Source organism: Euprymna scolopes, chromosome 11 (assembly GCF_053919585.1).
Source record: "Euprymna scolopes isolate OS-2025 chromosome 11, ASM5391958v1, whole genome shotgun sequence".
Taxonomy (NCBI): Eukaryota; Metazoa; Mollusca; class Cephalopoda; order Sepiida; family Sepiolidae; genus Euprymna; species Euprymna scolopes.
Genome location: NC_136492.1, coordinates 97245913 through 97271622, shown reverse-complemented (window position 1 = coordinate 97271622; position 25710 = coordinate 97245913). Strand labels below are relative to the sequence as shown.

General features: G+C 30.4%; 1 protein-coding gene across 2 annotated transcripts in view; it reads right to left on the bottom strand.

Annotated features, from left to right (window-relative positions):
* The window catches only part of LOC145287976 (intraflagellar transport protein 80 homolog), a 510341-nt gene that overhangs the window by 165832 nt on the left and 318799 nt on the right, over window positions 1-25710 (bottom strand). For both annotated transcript variants that reach the window (XR_013869238.1, XM_080135951.1), the window contains exon 15: window positions 16716-16887. Coding sequence is in view for 1 of the 2 variants with exons in the window: in XM_080135951.1 (XP_079992077.1) it covers window positions 16716-16887 (172 nt within the window). In the remaining variant the exon portion in view is untranslated. The remainder of the gene's footprint in view (window positions 1-16715; window positions 16888-25710) is intronic.

Below are 25710 nucleotides of genomic sequence, written 5' to 3'. Positions count from 1 at the left end.
ATAGGCTGGTTAATAATATAAAACATCAGTAATTCTTTATCTGGTGTTGAAAGCTTTAAGTGTCTGTGATCTACCCAAAAAGTTTAACAAACACTGTTACAAAAGGTTGCCAAGAGAAGTTTCACATTAAACTTATCAGATAACTAAAACGTTGACATCAAAAGTAAAAGAGTTTTTTGCAAGGAAATCTTGCTCATTATTTTGCTAAAATATAAATTCGGTTGGACTAAGATCGGCTCGTAAATATGTGTTATCATAGTCGATTTAATGCCCATGTTAGCTGCTGGCATGTGTTGAACAGCTTTTAGAAATTGACTTGCAAACGAACTGATCTCTGACCTGGTCTTTATTTATCCTCTTTCTCTTAGGTCCATCCTTATCATTTGCTCTGCTGGCTTACCCCTGCTAACTATTCCTGCTACCTTAACTGTTCTACATCTATTAACCAAAGAAATCTCATCTATTCTTTCATCAGGGTCACACTACCAAAGTCTCCTGTTTTGCACACATCTCCCTATACTATCCAGAATCAATCTTCCTCTGAGATCATCCTGACTCACATCATACATCCAGATATTATGCTGATATAATTTTTTTTAAACAATGCATGTCTCCAACCTCCATTGGTTCAGTTTCACTTTTATACATGACTAGCATGGATACCCAGCGTTGCACAGGTGGACATGAAGTTCGGTTTGAACACAGCTGCTATACTAAGGATATTGACCAACTCCCACAAAAAAGAAGATTTCGACAGCTCATGTTTTGGAACTCCCACCTAATAAAAAAAAAATGTATCAAAAAAACTTTTCTTTCAATCAAAATAGCAGCAAGTGCCCATGCGACTGAAAAAAAAAAAAAAAAAAAAAAAAAAAAAAATAGCCATGGTAGGCAGGCTCGAACCTGAAAAGCGAGAAAAGAGGAAAGAAGGGAAAAACGTTACTGGCAAACGCTTTTACCCATTGGACCACGACAACTTATGACATTATGATCTTACAAAATAACGTTTTTAAACATAGTTTTAGTTTGATATGTTTCATACGCGTGCGTGACTTTGCAAAAATGGTGACGCAAAAAGTGACCCTCCTTCCAAGAAATGATCTTTTTTTTAATTTTCACTTATTATTCGCTCAAGACATCGCTCTTTTAGATGTTACCGATTTCCACCAAGTCCGATGCGGCTGACGAAAGTTTTTAGCAGACATACAAACACACAAACAAACCGACATTTGAGATTTATATAATTAGGGTGACCCGACGTTGCCTGGGATTGGGTGATGATCGACGAACGTTTCACACTTTCATATTTTTATTGTCATCGAAGTCGATGAAACGCCCATTTTTAAATCGAATTGATTGATTGCCAGCTCTAATCAGAAACCCATCGTGATGCATCTGGAGAAAGCTTCACATACCACTCGCAGTAACCAAGTTCACAATATATTGTAGTCTACATTGCACTGTAGAGAAGCTACTGTTGATTTCATAAAATTATTTTTATATATATAATTAGCAGGACTACCTGGCGTTGCTCGGGACTGTATAAAACAATGAGAAAATTGAAGTTGATTTTGAACAAATCTATTATTCTTAGGATAGAGAAATTTTTATGACTATATATCATTTGCCATCTCGAGCAAAAATATATTTTACCTATCTTGAGATGATTATTACACAACATATGTATAAAATAATTGTACCTTCCCTAGGACAGGTAATTTACAGCATATATATATGAAAGAATTTTATCTTTCCTAGGACGGGTAATATACAACACACATTTAACATAATTTTACCTACCCTCAAACGGGTAATATAAATACATATATGAAGCAGTTTAATATACTCTCGACAGGTGTTGTACAACGTATATGAACTAATTTCTCTTCCCGCCAACACTACCATAATTTTAAGAAAAATGAATTCATTTTTAGAAGATGGATCAATTCTGAAGCAAAATTATTATTTCAGCACCACCGGTATTCTGTATAAGTCAGTTTTTTGCTATTGATCGATAATAATATGACTTGTTGTCTCTTTAGTGGTGCAGAACGTTTGTTGATTCTTATTCAATCCCGGGCAATGGCATGTCTTCTATATATATAATTGTGATTTAATGTTCTTGGTCTATAATAAAGTGACTCGTTGTCTCTTTAGTGGTGTTTTTTTTTCTTCTTTTCTTTTTTACTATTGGGTTACTTATCAAATCTAACAACCACGATAAGGATTAATGAGACAGAATGACTGTCAACTTAACTGAGAGATGATGAACACTATGGGCGTCTTAACATTGATCTAAGGGATCAATTGTATTTAATTACTTATGAGAAGTTAATGACAAGAATTTGTTTATACTGGATTAGAAGATGCCTAAGTTGTAATCAGTAGAGAAGTAATCCCACAGTAATGTTCCATACACAGGAAGCCCTTGCAAAAAAATCTTTGTCCATGGAAATTCATCCTAACACTGGGTAAATGGAAAAAGAAAGAAAAATTACTTTCTGCTGTGTTGGAGAGACGAGTTCTTGCTGTGAATACCTTACAATGAAGAACCAGAAATTAGATCACAGTCAAGCACTTTCCATGGGAATAATGATAGAATAGAGATAGACTAACAATATCTTTCATGTAAGAAACAGGTTATAGGAAAGAGGAAAAAAAAACACAATCCTGGATTTTGAATATAACTTGCATTTTCTTTACATTCAATATTTCTTGAAGTTTATAAAAGTTGATAAAAAAACTCAAATTGTTTATAAAGAAATTCTGTCTTCTTGTAGGATCAGATTATGTTTATGTTAGCAACAACCAAAAAAAGCTAGATTTAACAAAATATAACAAAAATAGGATTCACCTACTTTAGTCTCCTACAGGGTATAAACAAAAATATAATTTTCTTTTGCGTTTAAAATGGTGAATTGGATAGGAAATCTCCAAGTAATACTGATTGCAAGTTCAGAACTACTTTTTCAAGTGGCCTGAGGTGATGAAGAAAGACGAATAGAGATGGTTCATTCAAGTTCTTCACTGCCATTCCTACCCCCCCCTCTGCCCAACCTTTCCATCCAAGCGTATGACTCATCAAGATGTTGATATAGAAATCTGTGAACAGAGGCAGCTATTCCAGAACACAGCACACAAATTTACATCCCTTGCCACAGAGATCAATATTGCAATTCATTTTCTTTTCTCGGAAGAGAAGTTGGTGAAAGGAGCCGACAGAAACGTATGTGCATTGCTTTAATAACAAAGCAACTGCACACAACAACAATGATGATGAACGTCTTCTATATGAAAGTAGATTCGTGTGTTAGTCATGTCTGAAGGTATGTGAACAGGAACATGGGGCTAAGTGGCTCACACGTCTTTGAATGAAAAAGAGTTGAATAAATCATTAGCAATTTGGCTTTAAGTTGCAGTGACAGGCACATACAGCAAAAAAGCCTCTGTTTGTTTAACAAAACAACATTATCTAAAGTAAACATTTAGATTTGCTCCGAAACAGCTAAATCAAATATACATGAATCTTCCAAGAACTTTCATAGAGGAATAGAAATTTTACAAATGTGGAATTTGTATTTTTTCTTTTTTTTTTTAAATTTTATTTTATACCTGTAAATGAAATATACTGGATTGAGGATATTAGTAAACATACTAGACTGAGAGAATTTCACTCTCTCTCTCTCTCTCTCTCTCTATATATATATATATATATATATATATATATATATATATATATATATATATAGGATCTAAAGTAAAGAAAATAGGAATAAATAGCAAATTTAAAAAGAAATAAATGATATACTTATTCTAAACAAATCCCATCACGCTGTTACAATTAATAAAAATGATGAAATATCTAAAGTTTAGTTTTATAAAAATTAAAAAAAAAAAAAATCACAGAATAAGAAAGGGTTCTTCTATCAAATCAAATGAAAACAAATCTTAGCAACGTTTCATCGTACATTTTTCAGCATTAATACCCGTGTAGACAGGCTCCTACTAATAAGATACACATGGATTCTTTAATAAGTGCAAGTGATGAAACCTAAAAATACTTAAAAACAATCACAAACAGATTGTGATGATAAAAATGATACAACTGAATTCATCATTTTGTAGAGTTAAGCTCCCATGAAATGTCTTTAATGAACAAATTCCTTGTTTTATATGATTAATTATTAATCTAAATAAAAGTTAGTAAGAGTTTCATGTTTGCTCAAAGAGATCTTCAAAAACTGCAAAGGATCAGACCCTAAGATATTTCAAATGCAATAACGAATCTTCTCTTCACCCCACCCTCTTATCTGCTTTTACAGTCACTTTTTAAACTTCAACCAATCATGCTCCAACATCCCTACCACTACCATCTCAAGTTCACTACCAGCCAATACATGCCTTTTCTTTTTACCCCCCTCAAGCACTCCCTCATTCTACCTCTACCAATATTTGTAGATTTAAACTGCTTTCAGCAAAATAAATATTTAATTTTGAGTAGTTTCATAATAAAAACGAAATATAGAATCAATATAAGGTTATGTTTTACATGTCCTAACAAGTATTGTTCTTTTGCTTATTATTTTATTTCCATATACACCAATACATATAAACATACAGAAAAAAAACTAATGGAAAATAGATAAACCTCAAAACATAAAAGATTCCAACAAAGTTTTTGTTATTAAAAGAACTGAAAGTTTGATGTAATTTTGTCTTAAATTTTGTAGTTTGTTTATTTCTTCATTTTATTTTGTCGAGATTTTGTCATATTTAATCCTCATATTAAACTTATGAAACTCTAATATAGATAACATAAAATGCATTTTATTACAGACAAGATTGAGTATCACACAATTCAGAAAAAATACAAAAAATAAAAAAAAAACCAATGGATACAAAAATTACACACACTCAATTCGGACATAATTTTTTTTCAAACGTTTGTCTCAATCAATAAACTGCGAATTAGTTAAGCATTTTTAATGTATATGTTTTACGTTAATTTGAAATTAATGCATGCATTTACACTAAAATCAATAATTACAAACAAACAATAAAACTGAATAGAAAAGAGCTTACATCAGTTTCATTTATTGATAGGACTAACAACAATTTTCAATCTATAAAAACAAGTTTTTCAAAAGTCCATAAAAAATCAAATAGAATAAAAACATACACTTGTTATCTAAATGCCCAATCAAGGCTTAGGATTAATCAACAAAGGAATGAATCAAAGTTGTCTGTATTTTAGATATAAAACCAAAAATAAAAATATTAGCTTTAATATCAATACCTATATTTATATATATAATCGTTTATGGTGGCATAAGACGGATTCCCCACTTGTGCTTTGAATTCAATCAGCTTTGCTTTGGGGTGAGTGCCTATAAGTACTGCAATAAGTACATGTTTTTATTCTTATATTTTTGCAAATTTTAATTTCCTTTATCAACATCGTTTTTTATATCAAATCCTTTTCCATTCCAAGGAGAAAAAAACAACAAAATTTAAAACAATTTTCTGAGGAATCAACATATATTTTTGATAGGTTGTTTGGCAGGCTTCTGCTATTCAACAAAATATATGTAAGATGAACTTCATGAAAAAAAATATGAGTGAATTAAATACATTTTCTGGTTATAGAATGTTCACTAACAATAAGATGCTCTGAAAGTGAAAATTAATTTTTATTGAGCTTAATTGTTGCAATTTTAAAAACTCGGAGAATATATACCTTAAATTATATATTTTCTCAAAATCGTGTGTGTGTGTGTGTGTATATATATATATATATATATATATATATATATATATATATATATATATATATATATAAATAACAATTTTCTTATGTTTCAAAGTCCAAGATTTTATTCATTTCACCCATCATACAATTTGGTCAAAACAAAAAAATTGGTACACTTACAGATCTATTTTATTCATGGAAGAACAAATGTCAATAGCGAATATTTTCTCTATGGATTTATGAGAAAATATATACATATATATATATATATATATATATATATATATATATATATATATATATATATATATATATACACACACTTATTTCATGATTCTTTAGGGGGGGTAACAAAATTCAGACATTGCAATCATGAAAGGAAGACTTTTATAATTCATGATTAAAAGTAAAATGCGTCAAATGCGTAAAACACGTTTAAGAAAAAAAAAAAAAATTAAATAAAAAAAGAGGCGAAGAATGGAGGAGAAAAATAAAAGGGGGATTCAGCTGACCAGTTTCACTCTTGTTTTCTCAAAGCTGTATCGCAGGATTTAAAAAGGAAAAATCAAAAATATGTACAATATTAAAATAAAGTTATGTTGCATAATGGGTGCAAAAAAAAAAAATGGTGGGGAAACAATTGATATGCATGCATGTATATATACAGAGTATCCAAAAAGTCACTGAACGGTTGAAAATCTTTGTCACTTTTACCATTAATGATTATTTTTTCTTTATTTCAGATATTTTACAGATAATATTTTGGAAATTAATTCTGGATAAGTATAGCGTTGAGTAACGGACGCAACTTGTGAAATTGTTTTACCAAAATCAGAGGTCAATTGTTTTGACTCAGAGAGCTTATCAACGGCATTTTTATGTAAGAGGTAGCCCAAGTTACAACACAAAGAAAGAGTCTAGGAATGAATTAAGGGAGTTAAATCGCAATCCAGAGATTCTGCAATCTGTCATGAATAATGTTTTGGAAAGAGCACAAATAGGCAAAGCTGAAAATGGGCAACATTTAAAGATATTATTTTTCATAAATAAAGATTGTTTGAATTTTGTGCTTTTTTTTTTTTTCTTTTTTTAAATTTCCTAATGTCTTCAATTGTGTCAAAATTACAGAAAAATATCATCAAAAATAAATAGTCTCTTTAAGTTCAAAACCCTTCAGTGACTTTTTCGACATCCTGTATATAATATATATACATATATATACACACACTAGACTACCCGTGACCTATTGGGTTAGTATATGTTATAGCTAACTATGAAATAGTAAGTACACAGAATTAATGTATAAATGCGCAAAAAAAATTTTTTTTTAAATAAATGCATGTGAAAACAAATGTGGCGACCAGTGAAAAAAAATATGCAATTTTGTGCACGCAAAAAATTAAATGCACACGCACACAACAAAAACAAACATGGCGACCACTTAAAACAATATGGAATACATTGAATAATAAAGGTCTTAACATCATTGCCCTTAAATTAAATAAAAAAATCCTTTATATAAAAGGGGTGTAATCTGTTGCAAAAAAAAAAAAAAAAAAAAAAAATACAGTGTGCATTGTACAGGTCCTCCCCTAGTTTTTTTTTTTTTTTTTTTTTTTTTTTTTTTTTTAAGACTTAAAATTTCAGGAAATAATAATTAACTAATTAAGTAATATTTAACGGTAACACCTTTTCAAAGCAAATCTTTAAAAAAAATTAAAAGTCCCCCAAGACACATGTTTTAAAGTATTTGGAACTTATGATCCCACCGCCACCCATATCACCTTTCTACCCCATTCCCAGCACTAAACTTGAAAAAAAAATGCTAATGATTAGTCTTGCTATGTTGCCAAGAAGTGGGGTCTCATTTTCTGTTAAATTTATATACCAAAGTGATCCCCCCCCATGCTAAAATGTTAAATTTTAATTATTAAAAAAAACAATTCCTTCTTTTATATTATCTTTAAAGGACGTTGAAACGTATTAGCCTAAAAAGTGGATTTTGATTTCTTTTTAGGGCGTAAACTATGCTGAGTTAGGTTGTAAAAAAGCCAAAGATTGTTTTAATATGTAAATTGATCAAGTAGTTTGCTTTTTTTACATTAGAAAAACATATTTGCTTTGTTTTTTTGTTTGAAAACAATTTCAATTTGCAATGAAAAATACAAATGAAATAATCGTAAATAAATAATTTTGGACACGAAAAATGTAGTTATTTTTAAAATCAAGTTCTAATTTTAATCATGCATGACTTGGGTAAAGAAAATATCTTAAAAAAATATATGTAGGTGCACCTGAACAATCGGCACCCCCCCCCCTACAATTTTTTCACCTATTTCTGCAGATTATTGGACACTAAATTACCAGATTATAAAAAAAAAAAAAAAAAATTTATAATTCAAGATTTGGAATGGAGTTCATTTTCACATGCGTTCTAGTAAATCGATCCTCCATTTTCAGAACCGATTCACAACCCCGATTTGATGTTGGCTCCTTCAGCCCCATCACCCGCTACTATTATTATTTTGTTTTCTTATTTTTTGACGACTTTTCACTTTGAGAAAAGTTCAGCCTGCCTCCCCCTCCATCATTATTTATTTGACTTTTAAAAAAGTATTTTTTGCATTTAATGACCCGCGCTATTTTTTTTAAATAGTACTAGTCTACCCATTGACCATTAAAGGGTAAGAATAAAAGGTACTAGTGCAGAGAGTGATCCGGACGTAAATAATAACGTTATTATTTAAAAAGTCGTTCTTAACATGGGGAGGGGAGGGTGTTTTGTACCTATTCTATAATTCAACCTTACAATTGAATAAAAAAATATATCATAAAACTTTAATTAAACTTGGAAATACGATTTAAAAAATAGCGCGGAACACTCTCTGCACTAGCACCGAATAAAAAATGTTCAAAATAAAAAGTCATTTTGAGATTATGTTGTCTTTTATTGTCTTGAGAAAACATTTTTTGAAGTGATGAGTGAAAAAAATAAAACACTAGTGCAAGCACTAATTAAAATTAAGGAGGCCCTACTACTAAAACCAAGTTTCTACCTTCCCCCTCCTTGAAGATAAAACATCTTTTTAGTTAGACCTGAAAAAAATAAATCGTCATAATCCACAGAAGCGCTATTAATAGCAGTAAATATGGTTATAAATATGATCATAGTTATATATTGTATATTTATATTTAAATCAGTTTTTCAAGGGTTAAATTACATTTATTTGTAAGGAAAACACGTTAAAATAAGTTAAAACAAAAAAATATTGCTAACCTTGTTTATGCTTTGAATAGCAGTAATGACTTTTAATATTGGATTCAAGACAGGATGGCCATGAAATAGGTAAGGGGACAAATATTTTGAAACCAGAAGTCAGAAACCGGATGGACAGTTTAAATGCCCAAGCAAGCTGATCTGAATTTTATAATTATATATATATATATATATATATATATATATATATATATATATATATATACACATATATCTTATTAATATTTTTTTACCAAAAATTATTTTTATGTATTAAAAATCGATAATGTTCATATACTAATAAAAACAAAGTCTATATTAACTGACTCAATTAATTTTCATGATTATCTGTTTTCCTACTCCAGCATGCGTATAATACTTTTGTAAAAATCAAGACAACAAAATATAAAATAAAAAATCATATTTCCTTAGGTGTTACAATTGTTTCGTAACAATTTGGACAAATTTTAAATATTAAATTATTTAAAAATATTCCAAAACTAGCTACTGTTCAGACACCAAAATACATTTGTCATATATATATATATATATATATATATATATATATATATATATATATATATATATATATATATATATATATAAATATTATATTTTATTTTTCTTAACTTAGCCCAACCATGACAGTCGAGTTTTAAATTTCTTTCATTTCTTTTTTCTATGCACCCCTTATATTTCTTTTAATAATATTATTTTAACTCATTCCCTTTTCCTTGTACCCATTTGTGAATTATTCCATGGATTTCTGCCTTTTGGATTACTTTGGACCATCTTCCAATTACGCGATTCCCTTGGATTTTACTTGTGGAAATGGAAATTTAACCAACTTTTTTGGATTTTACCGTTATTGAATATTTTACCCTTCACCAGACTATTCATTCATGTGAAATAACTTTTTTCTTCACCCTATTCCATCTGCTTCACTTTTTGTTACCAAGTAAGATCTATGACTTACTTGTAGTTTCATTAAATACTTTTGCAAGCAAAATCCGATCCCGCATTCTGCTAAATCCTACCCTCTGATGAGAAGGAAAGTATTTCTTCGAAACTCCGTGGATTAAGGACTATTCACTTATTTAGTGCTTCCTTTTTAAAATTAAATATGTTTGTAACTCTTTTGCAAAGTGTTTTTTAACATTTTTTATGAATTTACAATTCCTATTTTAAGGCAACAATCAGTTTGGACTCACCTCGTTCATCCTCATTTTCTTTCTTTCTTTATTTTTTTCGATACCCTTCAAATTATTACCCTTTGGTATTTCTTATTTTTAGATGAATGTAATACATAAGGAAATACACTAGATGACGTTCTTATTTTATATTTTGTTGCCTTGATTTTTGCAAAAATATTATATATATATATATATATATATATATATATATATATATATATATATATATATATACATACATACATACATACAATGTGGAAATATGTTTTTTTTAATTCTATTTCACCTTTTATTCATACCAATCCTTTAATTTACGAAGCTCAATGAAATTACAGAGAATATAATTTTCATATCTGTAGAACAAAAACTGACAGAGGATTTTGGTAAACAAAATATATACGCATACATGAATATATATAGAAAGAGATTTATCTTTACTATAATCTTTTTATGCAAATATTATGCCAGTATAAATCAAGTAGAATATCTGCATGAATATAATTAAATGTAATAGTTAACTAGAGATAATCATTCCATAAGAAAAACCAAAAAACTGATAGGGAATTAATTAAAATGTTTAAAAGAATATGCAAATTAGCTAGATCTTTTGCAGATAAATGCAATTCAATGACCCGTTTATAAAAAAGTTATATTTTCTTTTTAAATAAATGAAAAAACAGGGTTTTTAATATGAATATTAATACACAAAAAAAAAAAAAATTTATAGGAGTATAGATAGATATATGTACATATATATATTATTTTGTTATTATTGATTTTTTAGCGATAATGAAATATTAGGTATTAGAAAAACTAATACTTTGATCTCTTAAGAAATATCATCTCTATTATTAGGACAGAAACATAATATATATATATATATATATATATATATATATATATATATATATTATTTATTTGACTTTTTTAAAAACAGTACTCTACAAATCTGTGTTTTGCTGATCTACAGCTCATCAGCATAGTTTGACTGTATTGAACCTCGAACCAATAGGTTTTGTAGTCAAGTGCGTATACCGTTACACTACAGGCTTCTGCTGATATTATTTGCTATTTTTTATCGCTTTTAAAGTTATTTAGTTGTTATTTTTTTAGCCATAATGAAATATTCAGTGTTAGCGTCTCTTACCTAGGAGATAAAGGAATTTGTTTTCCTAAAAAATATCGTCCCTATTTTAAAAAAAAGTAAAATAAATATCTATTTGCTCCTATTTACTTGCCTCCCCACGAGGGCAGAGTTAGACACCAAGGTCAGTTTTTAATCTATTTGTTCACATTCTAAAACAACATTTTACATACAGCATTTGGTATTCCCACATGATTGCTCATCTATATACATTTTTTAGAATTTACTTATGAATCACAACTTATCAAGGCTAAAAGCCATTCAATGATAAGGGTGAACGAGATGGGTACATTCTCAGTTTAATGATGAAGAATATTACGAGAGGATTGAAAAGGTGAACCGAATGAATAAAATTTAATTGATGAGGACGGTTTATAACAAGTGACATAAAATTTTAGTATAATCCTGTTGTAGCTCAGAGGGAACCAATCTCGTGATAACAAATTCAATAAATGGAAACTAACAAAATAGAAGCAGTCCAGGGCAAGTGAAAAAAAGACAGTTGACAGTGTGCATTCTTTTATAACCTAGTCGACAACAGATCCAACCTACTTGAATGTAGATTTCATCAAGAAAATAAGTAAAAAATAATGAAATAAATAAATGTTCATTATTTTTTTAAGCTGTCTCATAGTCATGGTAACGACATGGAATTTTATAAAATAATAAAGTTAATTGAATTATCTTGTTTTTATTTTTTAAAGTCATTCTTTAATAATTAAGTGGTTTTCATTTTGCTTGTTAAATACACAAGCTAATATGAATATTTTCCAAAGAATTAATAAGAATGAAAAATAAAAAATTAATTAGATGGTTTTTTAATGTAAACTACTCACAGGTTTTCATAATTTTTTTTTAAATATTTTAATTTGATATCTATTTATAAATTATTAAATATCTCTATCTTTATCAAGTTAGGTGTGTGTACATGTTTATATATTTGCACGTACAGAATTCACTCTGATAGTTGTGAATTTTGGAACACAGCTGCTAAGTGCAAGGATTCCAAATATGGGTAATATTTTGTTTAATTTAGTTTATGTAAATAGCATAACAAGTGAGTGGAAAATCTTCATTAAAAATCATTTGTATTTTGCTAAATTTTAACAATAGATATATAGTTATCGATTAATAAATATTCCACAAATTTCCATTCCTTTGTGTCATTTTAAAGGGCTTTTAGGAGGAGCATGATATGGACACAACTTCGTATTTGAAAAATAAAATATATCAGATTTGCATTGAATTTGATCCAATGTATCTAGAATTTTAATCAGTGTGTTGCAAAACTATGTCTTGTTCAGAGAATTAATTTTATGTATCCTGAGACTGGTATTTTTCTAGTTTATTTAGAAACAAAAAAAATAAAGGTTACTTTTTTCTTCTCATCTATTAATTTAATTATTATTAGTACACTGGCCAATCCAGTGTAAAATTTTTAACTGATAAACAAACATGGCTGCCAACTTACAGATGTGATAATATGACTATTCATGCTTATATGCACATTACTACCATTCACACCTATTTTTGAATATGGAATCTTCTGATTATTAAATGCAAAAAGGTAATTGAAATGCAAAAAGGTAATTGAAAATTAAATGGTATCGCAAAGGCCAAAACATTCCGACTTTACTCATCTTAAAATGAATTGTTTCAAAATCGAATTTTGTTGTTGCATCAATCTATACCCAACTCTTTCTATTCTTTTTATTTATGTGCAATTTTTATGTACATCAAATTTTTACAATTTTCGATTGAAAATCTAAAATTTAACTGAACATTTTATTCATGATTTAAATTGTTACAACTAAATAAAGAATATTTAACTGAACATTTTATTTATGATTTAAATTGTTACAACTAAATAAAGAATATTTAACTGAACATTTTATTTATCATTTAAATTTTAACAACTAAATAAAGAATATTTAACTGAACATTTTATTTATGATTTAAATTGTTACAACTAAATAAAAAATATTTAACTGAACATTTTATTTATGATTTTAATTGTTACAACTAAATAAAAAATATTTAACTGAACATTTTATTTATGATTTAAATTGTTACAACTAAATAAAGAATAAATAACTGAACTTTTTATTTATGATTTAAATTGTTACAACTAAATAAAAAATATTTAACTGAACATTTTATTTATGATTTAAATTGTTACAACTAAATAAAAAATATTTAACTGAACATTTTATTTATGATTTAAATTGTTACAACTAAATAAAAAATATTTAACTGAGCATTTTATTTATGATTTTAATTGTTACAACTAAATAAAAAATATTTAACTGAACTTTTTATTTATGATTTAAATTGTTACAACTAAATAAAGAATAAATAACTGAACTTTTTATTTATGATTTAAATTGTTACAACTAAATAAAAAATATTTAACTGAACATTTTATTTATGATTTAAATTGTTACAACTAAATAAAGAATATTTAACTGAACATTTTATTTATGATTTAAATTGTTACAACTAAATAAAAAATATTTAACTGAGCATTTTATTTATGATTTAAATTGTTACAACTAAATAAAAAATATTTAACTGAACATTTTATTTATGATTTAAATTGTTACAACTAAATAAAGAATAAATAACTGAACTTTTTATTTATGATTTAAATTGTTACAACTAAATAAAAAATATTTAACTGAACATTTTATTTATGATTTAAATTGTTACAACTAAATAAAAAATATTTAACTGAACATTTTATTTATGATTTAAATTGTTACAACTAAATAAAAAATATTTAACTGAACATTTTATTTATGATTGAAATTGTTACAACTAAATAAAGAATATTTAACTGAACATTATATTTATGATTTAAATTGTTACAACTAAATAGAGAATTTTTAACTGAACTTTTTATTTATGATTTAAATTATCACAACTAAATAAAGAATATTTAACTGAACTTTTTATTTATGATTTAAATTGTTACAACTAAATAAAAAATATTTAACTGAACATTTTATTTATGATGTTAATTGTTACAACTAAATAAAGAATATTTAACTGAACTTTTTATTTATGATTTAAATTGTTACAACTAAATAAAAAATATTTAACTGAACATTTTATTTATGATGTTAATTGTTGCAACTAAATAAAGAATATTTAACTGAACTTTTTATTTATCATTTAAATTGTTACAACTAAATAAAAAATATTTAACTGAACATTTTATTTATGATTTAAATTGTTACAACTAAATAAAGAATATTCAACTGAACATTTTATTTATGATTTTAATTGTTACAACTAAATAAAAAATATTTAGCTGACAATAACAGTGCAATTCTCACAAATTCCTGTTTGTTTTAATATATTGTTAATGCTAGAGATATTTATAATTGTAATAAATATGAAAAAAAATGTTTTCTTCAATGCTGATTCAAAAGTTTAAAGATATGATAGATTACAGGATTTCATCTCTGAAAACGTGTTTTCCTATTGTCTTTTTCACTTTTTAATTCCCAGGGGATCAAAGAAGAATTTCCATAAATTCTGTGCAGTTGATATCTTTTTCCAATCGAATGTTACATGTGGAAAAGTGTGTTTATCTTGAAACATCATTTCTCATCAGATATTGACTAAATTTGGCACAAGAACTCCACAGAGATGCCAGAATAATGCACTGAAAAGAAGAAGACCTCAAGTTTTCTTCAACCTGGAGGCTATAAGTTTTATAGATATCGATTATTTTTGTTATGTGGTAAACATAAAGAAGTTAATAATTCACTAAATAGTAAATTATGAGCACAAAAGAATTGAAAGATCTTTTCCTTTGAAAATGATCAGTTTTTATTTTTGTACCATATTGAACATTATATATTTCAGCTACTTTAAAATAATTTTTGATTTTCGTTTGAATGGCCTTAGAAACAGCCAATGACAGAAGGTAGACATAGTTGTCTGGTAGAGTCATAGTTAGATGAGACAAAAGTTGAGAATAGAAAAAAAGGAAGTGAATCAAGTAAAGAGTAATTAGTATAAAAGTAAAATTAGAAAATAATTTCTATACAAGAGAAGACAACTGAGAAGCCAATCAAAATAGATGAAAAAAAAAATGCGGCTTTAAAAATAATTAAAACAAACTGTAATTATCTCTCTTCCACTCTTTAACCATGCAAACATGAGACCCAATATGAAAAAAGAAGTTGCTAATTTAAAAATCATTTCAGAGTGTGTTCTAATGATTTGAATTCAGGATGGTTGGGTTTGTTTCATTCAGCAGAAGTCGTTTACTTTTTCAGTGCTTACAAATGTCATGGCATATAGCTGTCTTCATAAATCCAGTCCAGTTTCAAGAGTGTTCTACCCCACATCATTAAATCTCAATTGATCATTATAGAGGCTATGAAGCATTTATTTTCGTTTTATTCTTAGCTTTTAGATAAACATTCTAATTTATAAGCTACAAGTAGGTATTACCATGGCATGTTCGAAATTATTTCCAGGTTCCTGAGTTTCACAAAAAAGGTTTGTTTATTTGAAAAGGAGCACCTGAAGAAGGTTGGAAAAATATTTATCTCCTTCTCATGGTAGAATGATGTGACACAAGGGTCGGAAAATGTGATTTTTAAAGCTAGTGTCCTGGAGGAAGAATATTCTTACTCGCAAAAAAATGGCTGGTGTGGCTCAGGCGATTAGCAATAAACTATCCTCGGCAAAGAAGTAAAGACTGGAACGGTGGACCTCCTAGAAATGCACAGAACAGGGACATATCTAAGTCAACAAGGGACAAGTCATCTCAATAATGGCATGTGTTGGCTTTGGTGCCGAGGGAAAAATCCCCAGTTGATAGTTGGTGATTATATCAGCAAAAACACTGTAGTCCTAATGTTAGACACTGAAATTAGAAATGTATTTGTGCTTTGAATATTCTTCCAATAATATTTCACTGCATAATAATCATAACTCATAAACAAAATTGTATAATGCTAAAAAGTTAATACTTAAAAGAAAAAATAATATTGAAAGCATTTCTTATTTTTTCTTAAAGGATCATCACATTCAAGTATATCTATTACCTTTGAATGAGTAATAATTTACATTTTTTTTTAAGATAATATAACAAAATGTATTGCGTATCCACTGATAAACAGTTTTTCACTTGTCAAATAAATTTTGTAAAAACCACCCACCAAAATGTTCCTCACACGTGTAAATGTTGAAAACTTCTTGAAAAGCAACATAAAAAAAAGGTGTTGATATAATTTTTAAATAATGAGCTTCCTTAACTTCACAAAAATAAAAATATATATATATATATATATCTGCTTTTAGCTTATGGGATTTTATATGGATGTGAATTATTTATGAAATTTTCAAACTCACCTTCACAAAACGGCAAAGCCTGACAGCATCTTCCCATTTTGCAGAAGCTACGTAGCCATGAAGAATGGATGGATAGGGAGCAATAGCTGTGGTGACAAGAGAACCTTCAGAACGACGCATTACTAACTGGTTCTCAGAGAATTGAAGAATTTGAGGTCGCTTGCCAAATTCCCTGAAATGATAAATTGTCAACCACTTTTTTTTACAAAATAAAAAAAATATGATTTTATGTTTTCTTTCTCAAGTCTACATTTAGAATCTTCATACTTGTAGGAATGTGAACAAAGAGAAATATTTTTCTTTTAATTTTTCAATTAAAATAAAACAAAAATGTTGATTTAAAATGAATTTTGAAAAAAAAAAAATCAATTGATAAAACACCTTTAATAAAAATAGTCAGCTTAGAACTAGCGAGGGGTACCGGCGTTGTCCGGGTGTTTGGAGGTGTGTGTGGTTTTGGGTAAATCAAAACTCCGGTGGAGGGGGGGGGGTGTAAAAAATAAAAATAAATGTTTTGGTAGGTAAGTATGAGGATCGAACCCGAACCCTTGAGGCAAAGTTGGAAATTAAAGTGTGAAAAAAAAAAGAGTGCGACATTAACCATTGGGCCACCGCGAGATGCTAACGGAAACACGTTTGAATTTATTTAATTACTTAAATTAGCAGGTGCACGTTTTAATGACTTAATGAGGTCAACTTTTGACTTCAGGGTAGAATTTCATTTAGTGCGGGAATGCTTTTTTTAAAAAATTTTTCCAAGACGTTGAGGGTAGGGGGAAACAGCTCCACTTGTCGAAATTGAATAGCAATTGTTTTCTGATATAAGGAAATAATATTTCCACATTGATCAAAGCTGATTGCTTTCGGACATTTCCGGCGATCAAGACCGGAAAAATAACGCAAGAATTAGTGTCGCTTTTATTATAGGAAAAGGCCTAACCCACATGCGGCGAGCGAAAACTGTTAAATATTTATCTTCCCGAAGTCAAGCAAATTAAATAGACAGGTGAGCTCCATTGTTAACTCTGAGATATTACAATTTACATGTGATATAAAAAGTTTTAAAAAGTTGTTAGGCGACCGACCGCTTCTCTGAAAAAAGCCTTTTGTAGACATACAGAAAAAGCGAACACACATACTTACATTTTCGCTTTTATATTTATAGATACTAGCGGGGGGGTACCCAGCGTTGCCCGGGTGTTTGAAGGTGTGTGTTGTTTTGGGTAAATCAAAACAAAACAATAATAAAAAAATCGTTTTCGTAGGTAAGTAGGAAGAATCGAAGTCGAAGCCTTGAGGCGGAATTGGAAAATAATAAAGTGTGAAAAAAAATAAAAACGTGCGACGTTAACCGCTCACCGACCAAGAAATAGTAATGGAAAGATGTTTGAATTGACAGGTGCCCGCAATAAAGTTAACACCGTTACTTCTATTTGACCTCATTAATGAGGTCAAATAGAAGTAACGGAGTTACCATTTACTGTGGGGCAGGTTTGTTTTTTTGTTTGTTTGTTTATTCAACTTTGGCTGGTTTTGTTTCCCCAAGATGTTGGGGAGAAACCAGCTCCCCATCAAAAGGGGATTGTCCAAATTGAATAGCAATCGTCTGATATAAGGAATTTTCCTCGCATTAAAGCTGATTGCTACGTTCCCAGCACAATTGCTGAGAACAATGTCTTAGCTTTGAATTAGTTTCGCTTTTTATACGAAAAAGCTGAATCAACACGTGAGAAGCCAAAATAGCAATAATTTTGTAAAAGTCACTGTAAATAAATCTAGACGCGACCCGCGTTCCCAAATCTTAGATATTATTATCTAGGGGGTATATAAACACTTCTAAGCGATAGTAACGACCCAGGGGCCGTCAGCGAAAAAAGCCTTTTCGAGACATACAAAAATGCGCACATCGCATTTTATATATATACTAGCGGGGGGTACCCGGCGATGCCCGGGTGTCTTTAGGTAAATCAAAACTCCCGGGGGGGGGGGGGGTTAAATAAAAAAAAATGTTTTGGTAGGTAAGTATGAGAATCGAACCCATACCCTTGAGTTGGAAATTAATGTGTGAAAAAAAAACCGGGCGACGTTACCCATTAGGCCACTGCGGCATACATACAACATTCCCAGGTTTTAATTTATTTATTAAGCTATAAAAACAGGCGTGCGCAATAAAAGTTAACTCTGCTGCTTCCATTTGACCTAATTAAGAAGGTCAAATAGAAGTCACACAGCTTTTGGGTTTGTTTACGCAAATTTAACTTTTCTCACCCCAACAGATGTTGGGAAGGGGGGGAAGCAGCTCCCAATTGTCCAGAACTGTCTAATCAAAGCTGATTGCTTCTGGACGTTTTTCCCGGCGCAATGCCAAGAACGCCCGTTTGAGTTTAGTTTCAGTTTATTTATACTAAAAAGCCCAATCAACACGCGAGAAACCAAAATAGCAATAATTTTGTAAAAATCGACGTAAATAAATCTATACGCTACACGCTTTTCTAATTCCTAGATATTATTATATAGGACCTATATACACAGTTTTAAGCGATAGTAACGACCCCAGGAGCGTGTGCGAGAAAAGCCTTTTGAAGACATACACGAAATGGTCACACACATTTTGCCTTTTATATATATAGACTAGCGAGGGGTACCCGGCGTTGTCCAGGTGTTTGGAGGTGTGTGTGGGGGGTTAAAAGAAAAAAAAAAAAAAGTAAGTATGAGGATCGAACCCGAACCGTTGAGGCAAAGTTGTAAATTAAAATGTGAAAAAAAAAAAAAAAGTGCAACGTTAACCATTGCCCCACCGCGAGATGCTAACGGAAACACGTTTGAATATATTTAATTACTTGGATTTGGCAGGTGGCCGTTTTAATGAGTTAATGAGGTCAAGTTTGAACGCAGGATTTTATTTTCCCAAGATGTTATAGGAAAAAGACTAACCCACATGCGGCGAGCGACAAATGTTGAATATTTATCTTCCCAAAATCGAGCAAATTAAATAGACAGGTGAGCTTTGTTGTCAACTGTGAGATATTACGATTTATATGTGATTTAAAAAAGTTTTAAAAAGTTGTGAACCGACCGACCGCTTCTCTGAAAAAAGCCTTTTGTAGACATACAGAAAAAGCGAACACACACACATACATACATTTTTGCTTTTATATTTATAGATTATCTATAAAGATGATATAGAAAGAAATAAGCAGATTTATAATTATTAGGCAAGAAGAATTTCTTAATTTTCATTTTTCAATTTCTTTATTTTTTCTAGTTAGATATGGGGCATCCTACCAAATGCCAGACATTTACACACTATCTCCTGCATTACAACCAAGATTCTAACCGTCCATTTAAATGCAACCGTTTATATCACTTTTGCACTTGGTTCACCGGCTACATTTGCCATGTAGTTTTTGAAATTCTTTTTCATGGGTTCAGCTGCTTCTTTAATTACTGGAATGATGGAGATCTTCCTAAGATTCCAGTTTCTTTTCATGTTGCACACAAGACATTATGAATTTTCAAATAAAATAATCTAAATAATGAGATCTTTTCATTATAAAAATTCAGAAAACATTTTCAGGATTAGTTTATATTATTTTATTATCTCTATTTGAATAATAAATCTCACAAGGTGTCACTTTTATTACATCAAATAAAAATGTGAAAATGAAAAGTATGCACTTGAAATAAGCATTTCAATACTTTCAGAAATATTTTTTTTTAATGGAACTTCTTAGACCTTCTTACTAATTCCTTCCCATTAATTTGCAGTTTTATTTTTTATTTTTTTCATTTAAGATTGGTTTCTTCTTTAATATCGAATCAATGAAAGCAATACAACAAACATGAAAATATCCTGCATAAAACAGAAAAAAAAAACATGATCACTAAACAAGACTTTGCATGATTTAAATATTCGCTTGCAAACATTATCCTCATTGCTTCAATTACTGCTATCAATACCAGCATAAACAATCTGAAAGCACACTATGGAGAGAAGCAGGCTGTTATGTCTTTCATAATATGCAAATAAAGATAGTTTCTATTTTGAGGACAATTCATACTGATAGCTGCTTGTTGAAAAATTATACAGCCTCATTGTCTTGCAATTCGACCACCAATGCAAAATTATCATGAGATCATCGTTGCGTTCTCATTCCCTAACTAATTGGAATCTACTTTAGTTAGGTTTGTTTCCAAGCAAATGCATCACATTGCAAGAAACTAAAATCTTTACTGATGACATCACCAGGGAATTACTTTATTCATTACATATTTAAGTCACCAAAATTTAACATAAAACTAAAAGCAGTTTTTTTATTTATCGAGAGAAAACTCCTGTCAATTTTCATGTTATTTAAGAATATTTTTTCTATTAAATCTAAAATTAAAAATATTAGATGAATTACTAAGAAATATCAATGTTGAAACATTTCCTACATAAACTACAGAATATAACAAGATAAAGGTAAATATTCAATTCACTTTCTATTTCCAAAAATCAAAACAAAAATCAGTTTTTACGTATCCTTTATATAGAAAAGAAATATATAAGCAAATATGAATATATTCTTCATCTTTTTTTCTGTCTTCTGAATCAACTAATAACCTAAGGAGCACATATGTTTATTCATATTTAGTTAGGTATGTGAATATGTTAATTTTAATTTTTTTTATTTTTTATTTATTTTTTTTTATTTTATTTTTTTTTTTTCGGACTATTAGTCTCATCTTTATTAGTTGTTGTTTTTTTAAATCTTTTTATTGGTTTACAACGTTTCGGCCAACTTCCTCTGGCCTTCGTCAGGTGGTAACCGCGACGGATAGGAACTTCGAATCTCCTAACTGCATTCTCAGCCATCACTGCCATCCGTAGTTGTTGTCGTCTCACCACATTTTTGACCAATTACCTCTGGCACGCTTTGGGTGGGATTGAAACCGCTATCTTCAGACAATGCTCATCTGGAACCGTAGAGATTCAACGTCTCTATCAACTGCGCCACGGGCCCCGAAGGGCGATCAAGGTTGGATTCTTTGATCTTATAAATCCACATTTATTTATTATCTGATCTTCCATAGTCGGGTCCGTACCGATTGGTATATATATATATATTATTCCTTAATTGGAAAAAAAAAAAAAAAAAAAAAAAAAATTCCCATTAAGGAATAATATATATATATATATACCAATCGGTACGGGCCCGACTATGGAAGATCAGATAATAAATAAATGTGGATTTATAAGATCAAAGAATCCAACCTTGATCGCCCTTCGGGGCCCGTGGCGCAGTTGATAGAGACGTTGAATCTCTACGGTTCCAGATGAGCATTGTCTGAAGATAGCGGTTTCAATCCCACCCAAAGCGTGCCAGAGGTAATTGGTCAAAAATGTGGTGAGACGACAACAACTACGGATGGCAGTGATGGCTGAGAATGCAGTTAGGAGATTCGAAGTTCCTATCCGTCGCGGTTACCACCTGACGAAGGCCAGAGGAAGTTGGCCGAAACGTGTGAACCAATAAAAAGATTTAAAAAAACAACAACTAATAAAGATGAGACTAATAGTCCGAAATAAAAAAATAAAAATTAAAATAAAAATGCTCATCTCAAATTAAAAAAAAAATTTAAAAAAAAATATTCCAATTAAGGAATAATATATATGTATGTGAATATGTTTATAGTTTTCTATGTATATGATTCAGCCCAAAACTTATAAACGGATCATTATGGAGTTTGGAATACAGCATAAGTGTCAGTAATGTGGGCTATATTTAGTTTAACTTACTTTTCTGCAGAGAGAGTGGAAGCACTTTGTGAAAATTCAGATACTAATTTTAACAGTAGGTATTACACATCAATTAATAAATTTCCCCCAAATTTCAGTTTCTTTATATCTTAAAGGATTTTTAAGGAGTACGACATGGATACAACCTCCCATTTAAAAATTCAAATATAGCAAATTCGCATTAAATTTGATCCACAGTCATTTTAAACCAATTAAATGAGGTGCCCCGAATTTTAATCTCTTCTTTAAACCTCTTAAATAACAGTGCTGCAAAACTGCTCTAAGATTTCATTTTACTCATTCTGAGATAGTTATTCTTCTAATGAAAAATAAAAAGAGTATATTCTCAAATAAAATAAATTATTTTTGCATCATTTCTTTTAAAAATACCATTTTATTGCACTTAAAACTTTCCTAAAAAGTAGATATTTATTTGAAATAAAACATATATTCAAGTTTGCACATAGATTCGATTAACAAAAACTAATAATTAAAAACTGCTAATATTAAAAACAAAATAAAATCCATTCATAAACTACATTAATTTAGTATGTCTTATTTAATAGACTGATTTCATTAGACTAGAAATAGTCAAGATTAAAAGGAAATAGCAATTAGAAAAATAATTTTAAAATTAATGCTATTTAAAAATTACATATTCTTTGAATCCGTACAAAATTTCTTACATTTATTGCCCTATTAGATCTGTGAATTGATCTGTCAATCAATCAAATTTTAAATATGGAAATGTTTAATTTACATAGATCATGAAATTAAAAAAATAATAAAGTATATATATATATGTGTGTGTGTGTGTATGTGTGTGATTTGGAAAAAGCATTATTTTCTGTAAGGAATTTGAAGTGACAATGATATTACAAGATTATTTGAAGTAAAATATTTTAAAATTGTAATTAATATTGAGTTAAAATAAATTATGATATAAAACTATTTTCATAAACTTTCATGGCTACTTTAATGGCTACCTTTGAACCATATATCATATATATTTAAGAGTATTAAAGCTACCATTAATGAATGTTTTTTTTTTTTTCCACGGTGGTCACCACTTATAAAGGCCCGGAAGCCACTCAGGGATAAGGGTTATTGCAAGTACAGCACGTTAGTGTGGAGATTTGATGAAGTGTTTACTTAAGGTGGGATCCTTCTACTGCTCCAGAAGATATCTCACTACTGATGCAATTCTCCATCTATATAAAAGCCAAGTACGTCCAAGGATGGAATACTGTTGCCATATCTGGGCAAGAGCTGCTAAAAACAGCCTATCCTGCCTTGACAGAGTACAAAATAGACTTCGTGGCTTAGTGGGGGATGCCCTTTTCTCTACCCTGCAACCTCTCTCCCACAGAAGAGACGTTGCGAGCCTATCCTTGTTTTATCGTTATTTCCATGGCAGGTGCTCGTCTGAACTCCAATCTCTGGTCCCCCCTCGCCAATCTTTCACGAAAAACACCCGTCTAGCTGAATCCACTGTGAAAAATTTCCCTCACTCTATATCTGTGCCTAAATCAAAACGCGGATTCCATGAACAAAGCTTCTTTCTTAGAACTGCACGCCTGTGGAACTCTGTTTCGTCTGCCTGCTTCCCACCGGACTACAACTTGGATGTCTTCAAGTCCAATGTTAACAAATTCCTAATGAACCGCCCCCTTAAGTAAACACTTCATCAAATCTCCACACTAACGTAATGTACTTGCAATAACCCTTATCCCTGAGTGGCTTCCGGGCCTTGATAAGTGGTGACCACTGTGTAAAAAAAAAAAATTAAAAAAATGTTTATTAGGAATTTGTTAACGTTGGACTTGAAGACATCCAAGTTGTAGTCTGGTGGGAAGCAGGCAGACGGAGCAGAGTTCCACAGGCATGCAGTTCTAAGAAAGAAGCTTTGTTCATGAAATCTATGTTTTGATTTAGGCACAGATAAAGAGTGGGGGAAATTTTTCACAGTGGATTCAGCTAGACGGGTGTTTTTCGTGAAAGATTGGCGAGGGGGGACCAGAGATTGGAGTTCTAACGAGCACCTGCCATGGAAATAACTATAAAACAAGGATAGGCTCGCAACGTCTCTTCTGTGGGAGAGAGGTTGCAGGGTAGAGAAAAGGGCATCCCCCCACTAAGCCACAAAGTCTATTTTGTACTCTGTCAAGGCAGTATAGGCTGTTTTTAGCAGCTCCTGCCCAGATATGGCAGCAGTATTCCATCCTTGGACGTACTTGGCTTTTATATAGATAGAGAATTGCATCAGTAGTGAGATATCTTCTGGAGCGGTAGAATGATCCCACCATCTTTCCAGCGACCTTGGCAACAAACCTGATGTACGTGTTCCATTTCAGATCAGGAGTAAAGGACAAACCCAGAAGCTTGTCAAAACACGGGGCTTCTCCCAGACGAGAGCCATCCATTTCAATTGATGCCAGATGGGGATCAGAGCGTTGATGATGTAAAGATAGGAGTTTGGTTTTAGATGCATTAAAGGTAACCAGCCACGACTTCCCCCACTGAACCACACGCTCGAGATCAGAGGAGAGAGAATCAGAGAGAACTTTGTCATTTACAGCCTTTGATGTGTTGCCGTAGATGGTCGTGTCATCAGCATAGATGTCAACGAATGATTTAAGTATGTGTTGATGTAGATCAGGAAGATAGTTGGGCCCAGGATTGACCCCTGAGGGACTCCAGCATTAATACTGCAGGCTTCTAATTTTTGTCCATCGACCACTACTCTTATAAGCCTATCGGAGAGAAATGATTTAATGATTAAGAAAACATTTCCAGTTATACCGTAGCTGGAAATCTTGTGAAGTAGCCCCTTATGCCATACCTTGTCGAAGGCCTTTTATATGTCAAGAGCAATTGCCCTAGAAAGGAAGCCTTTGTCAAGATATTCACTACTCCTGTGAGATATAACCGTTAGCACATCTGCGGTAGATCTTGCAGAACAGAAATCATATTGTGTGTCACTAAGAAGATTGTTTCTGCTGAGGTGGTTTACTATTTCTCTATTTAATATGGATTCCAGCAACTTACTCATAACACACAGGAGACTTATTGGTCTGTACTGAGAGGGAGATGATTTATCAGCTGAATTCTTAAATATAGGGCATACTGATGAGATTTTCCAGGGAGTCAGAAAGCACTTCTCCTTAAGGCAACGCTTAAACAGTTTCGTAAGTATGGGAGCAAGTTCTGGTT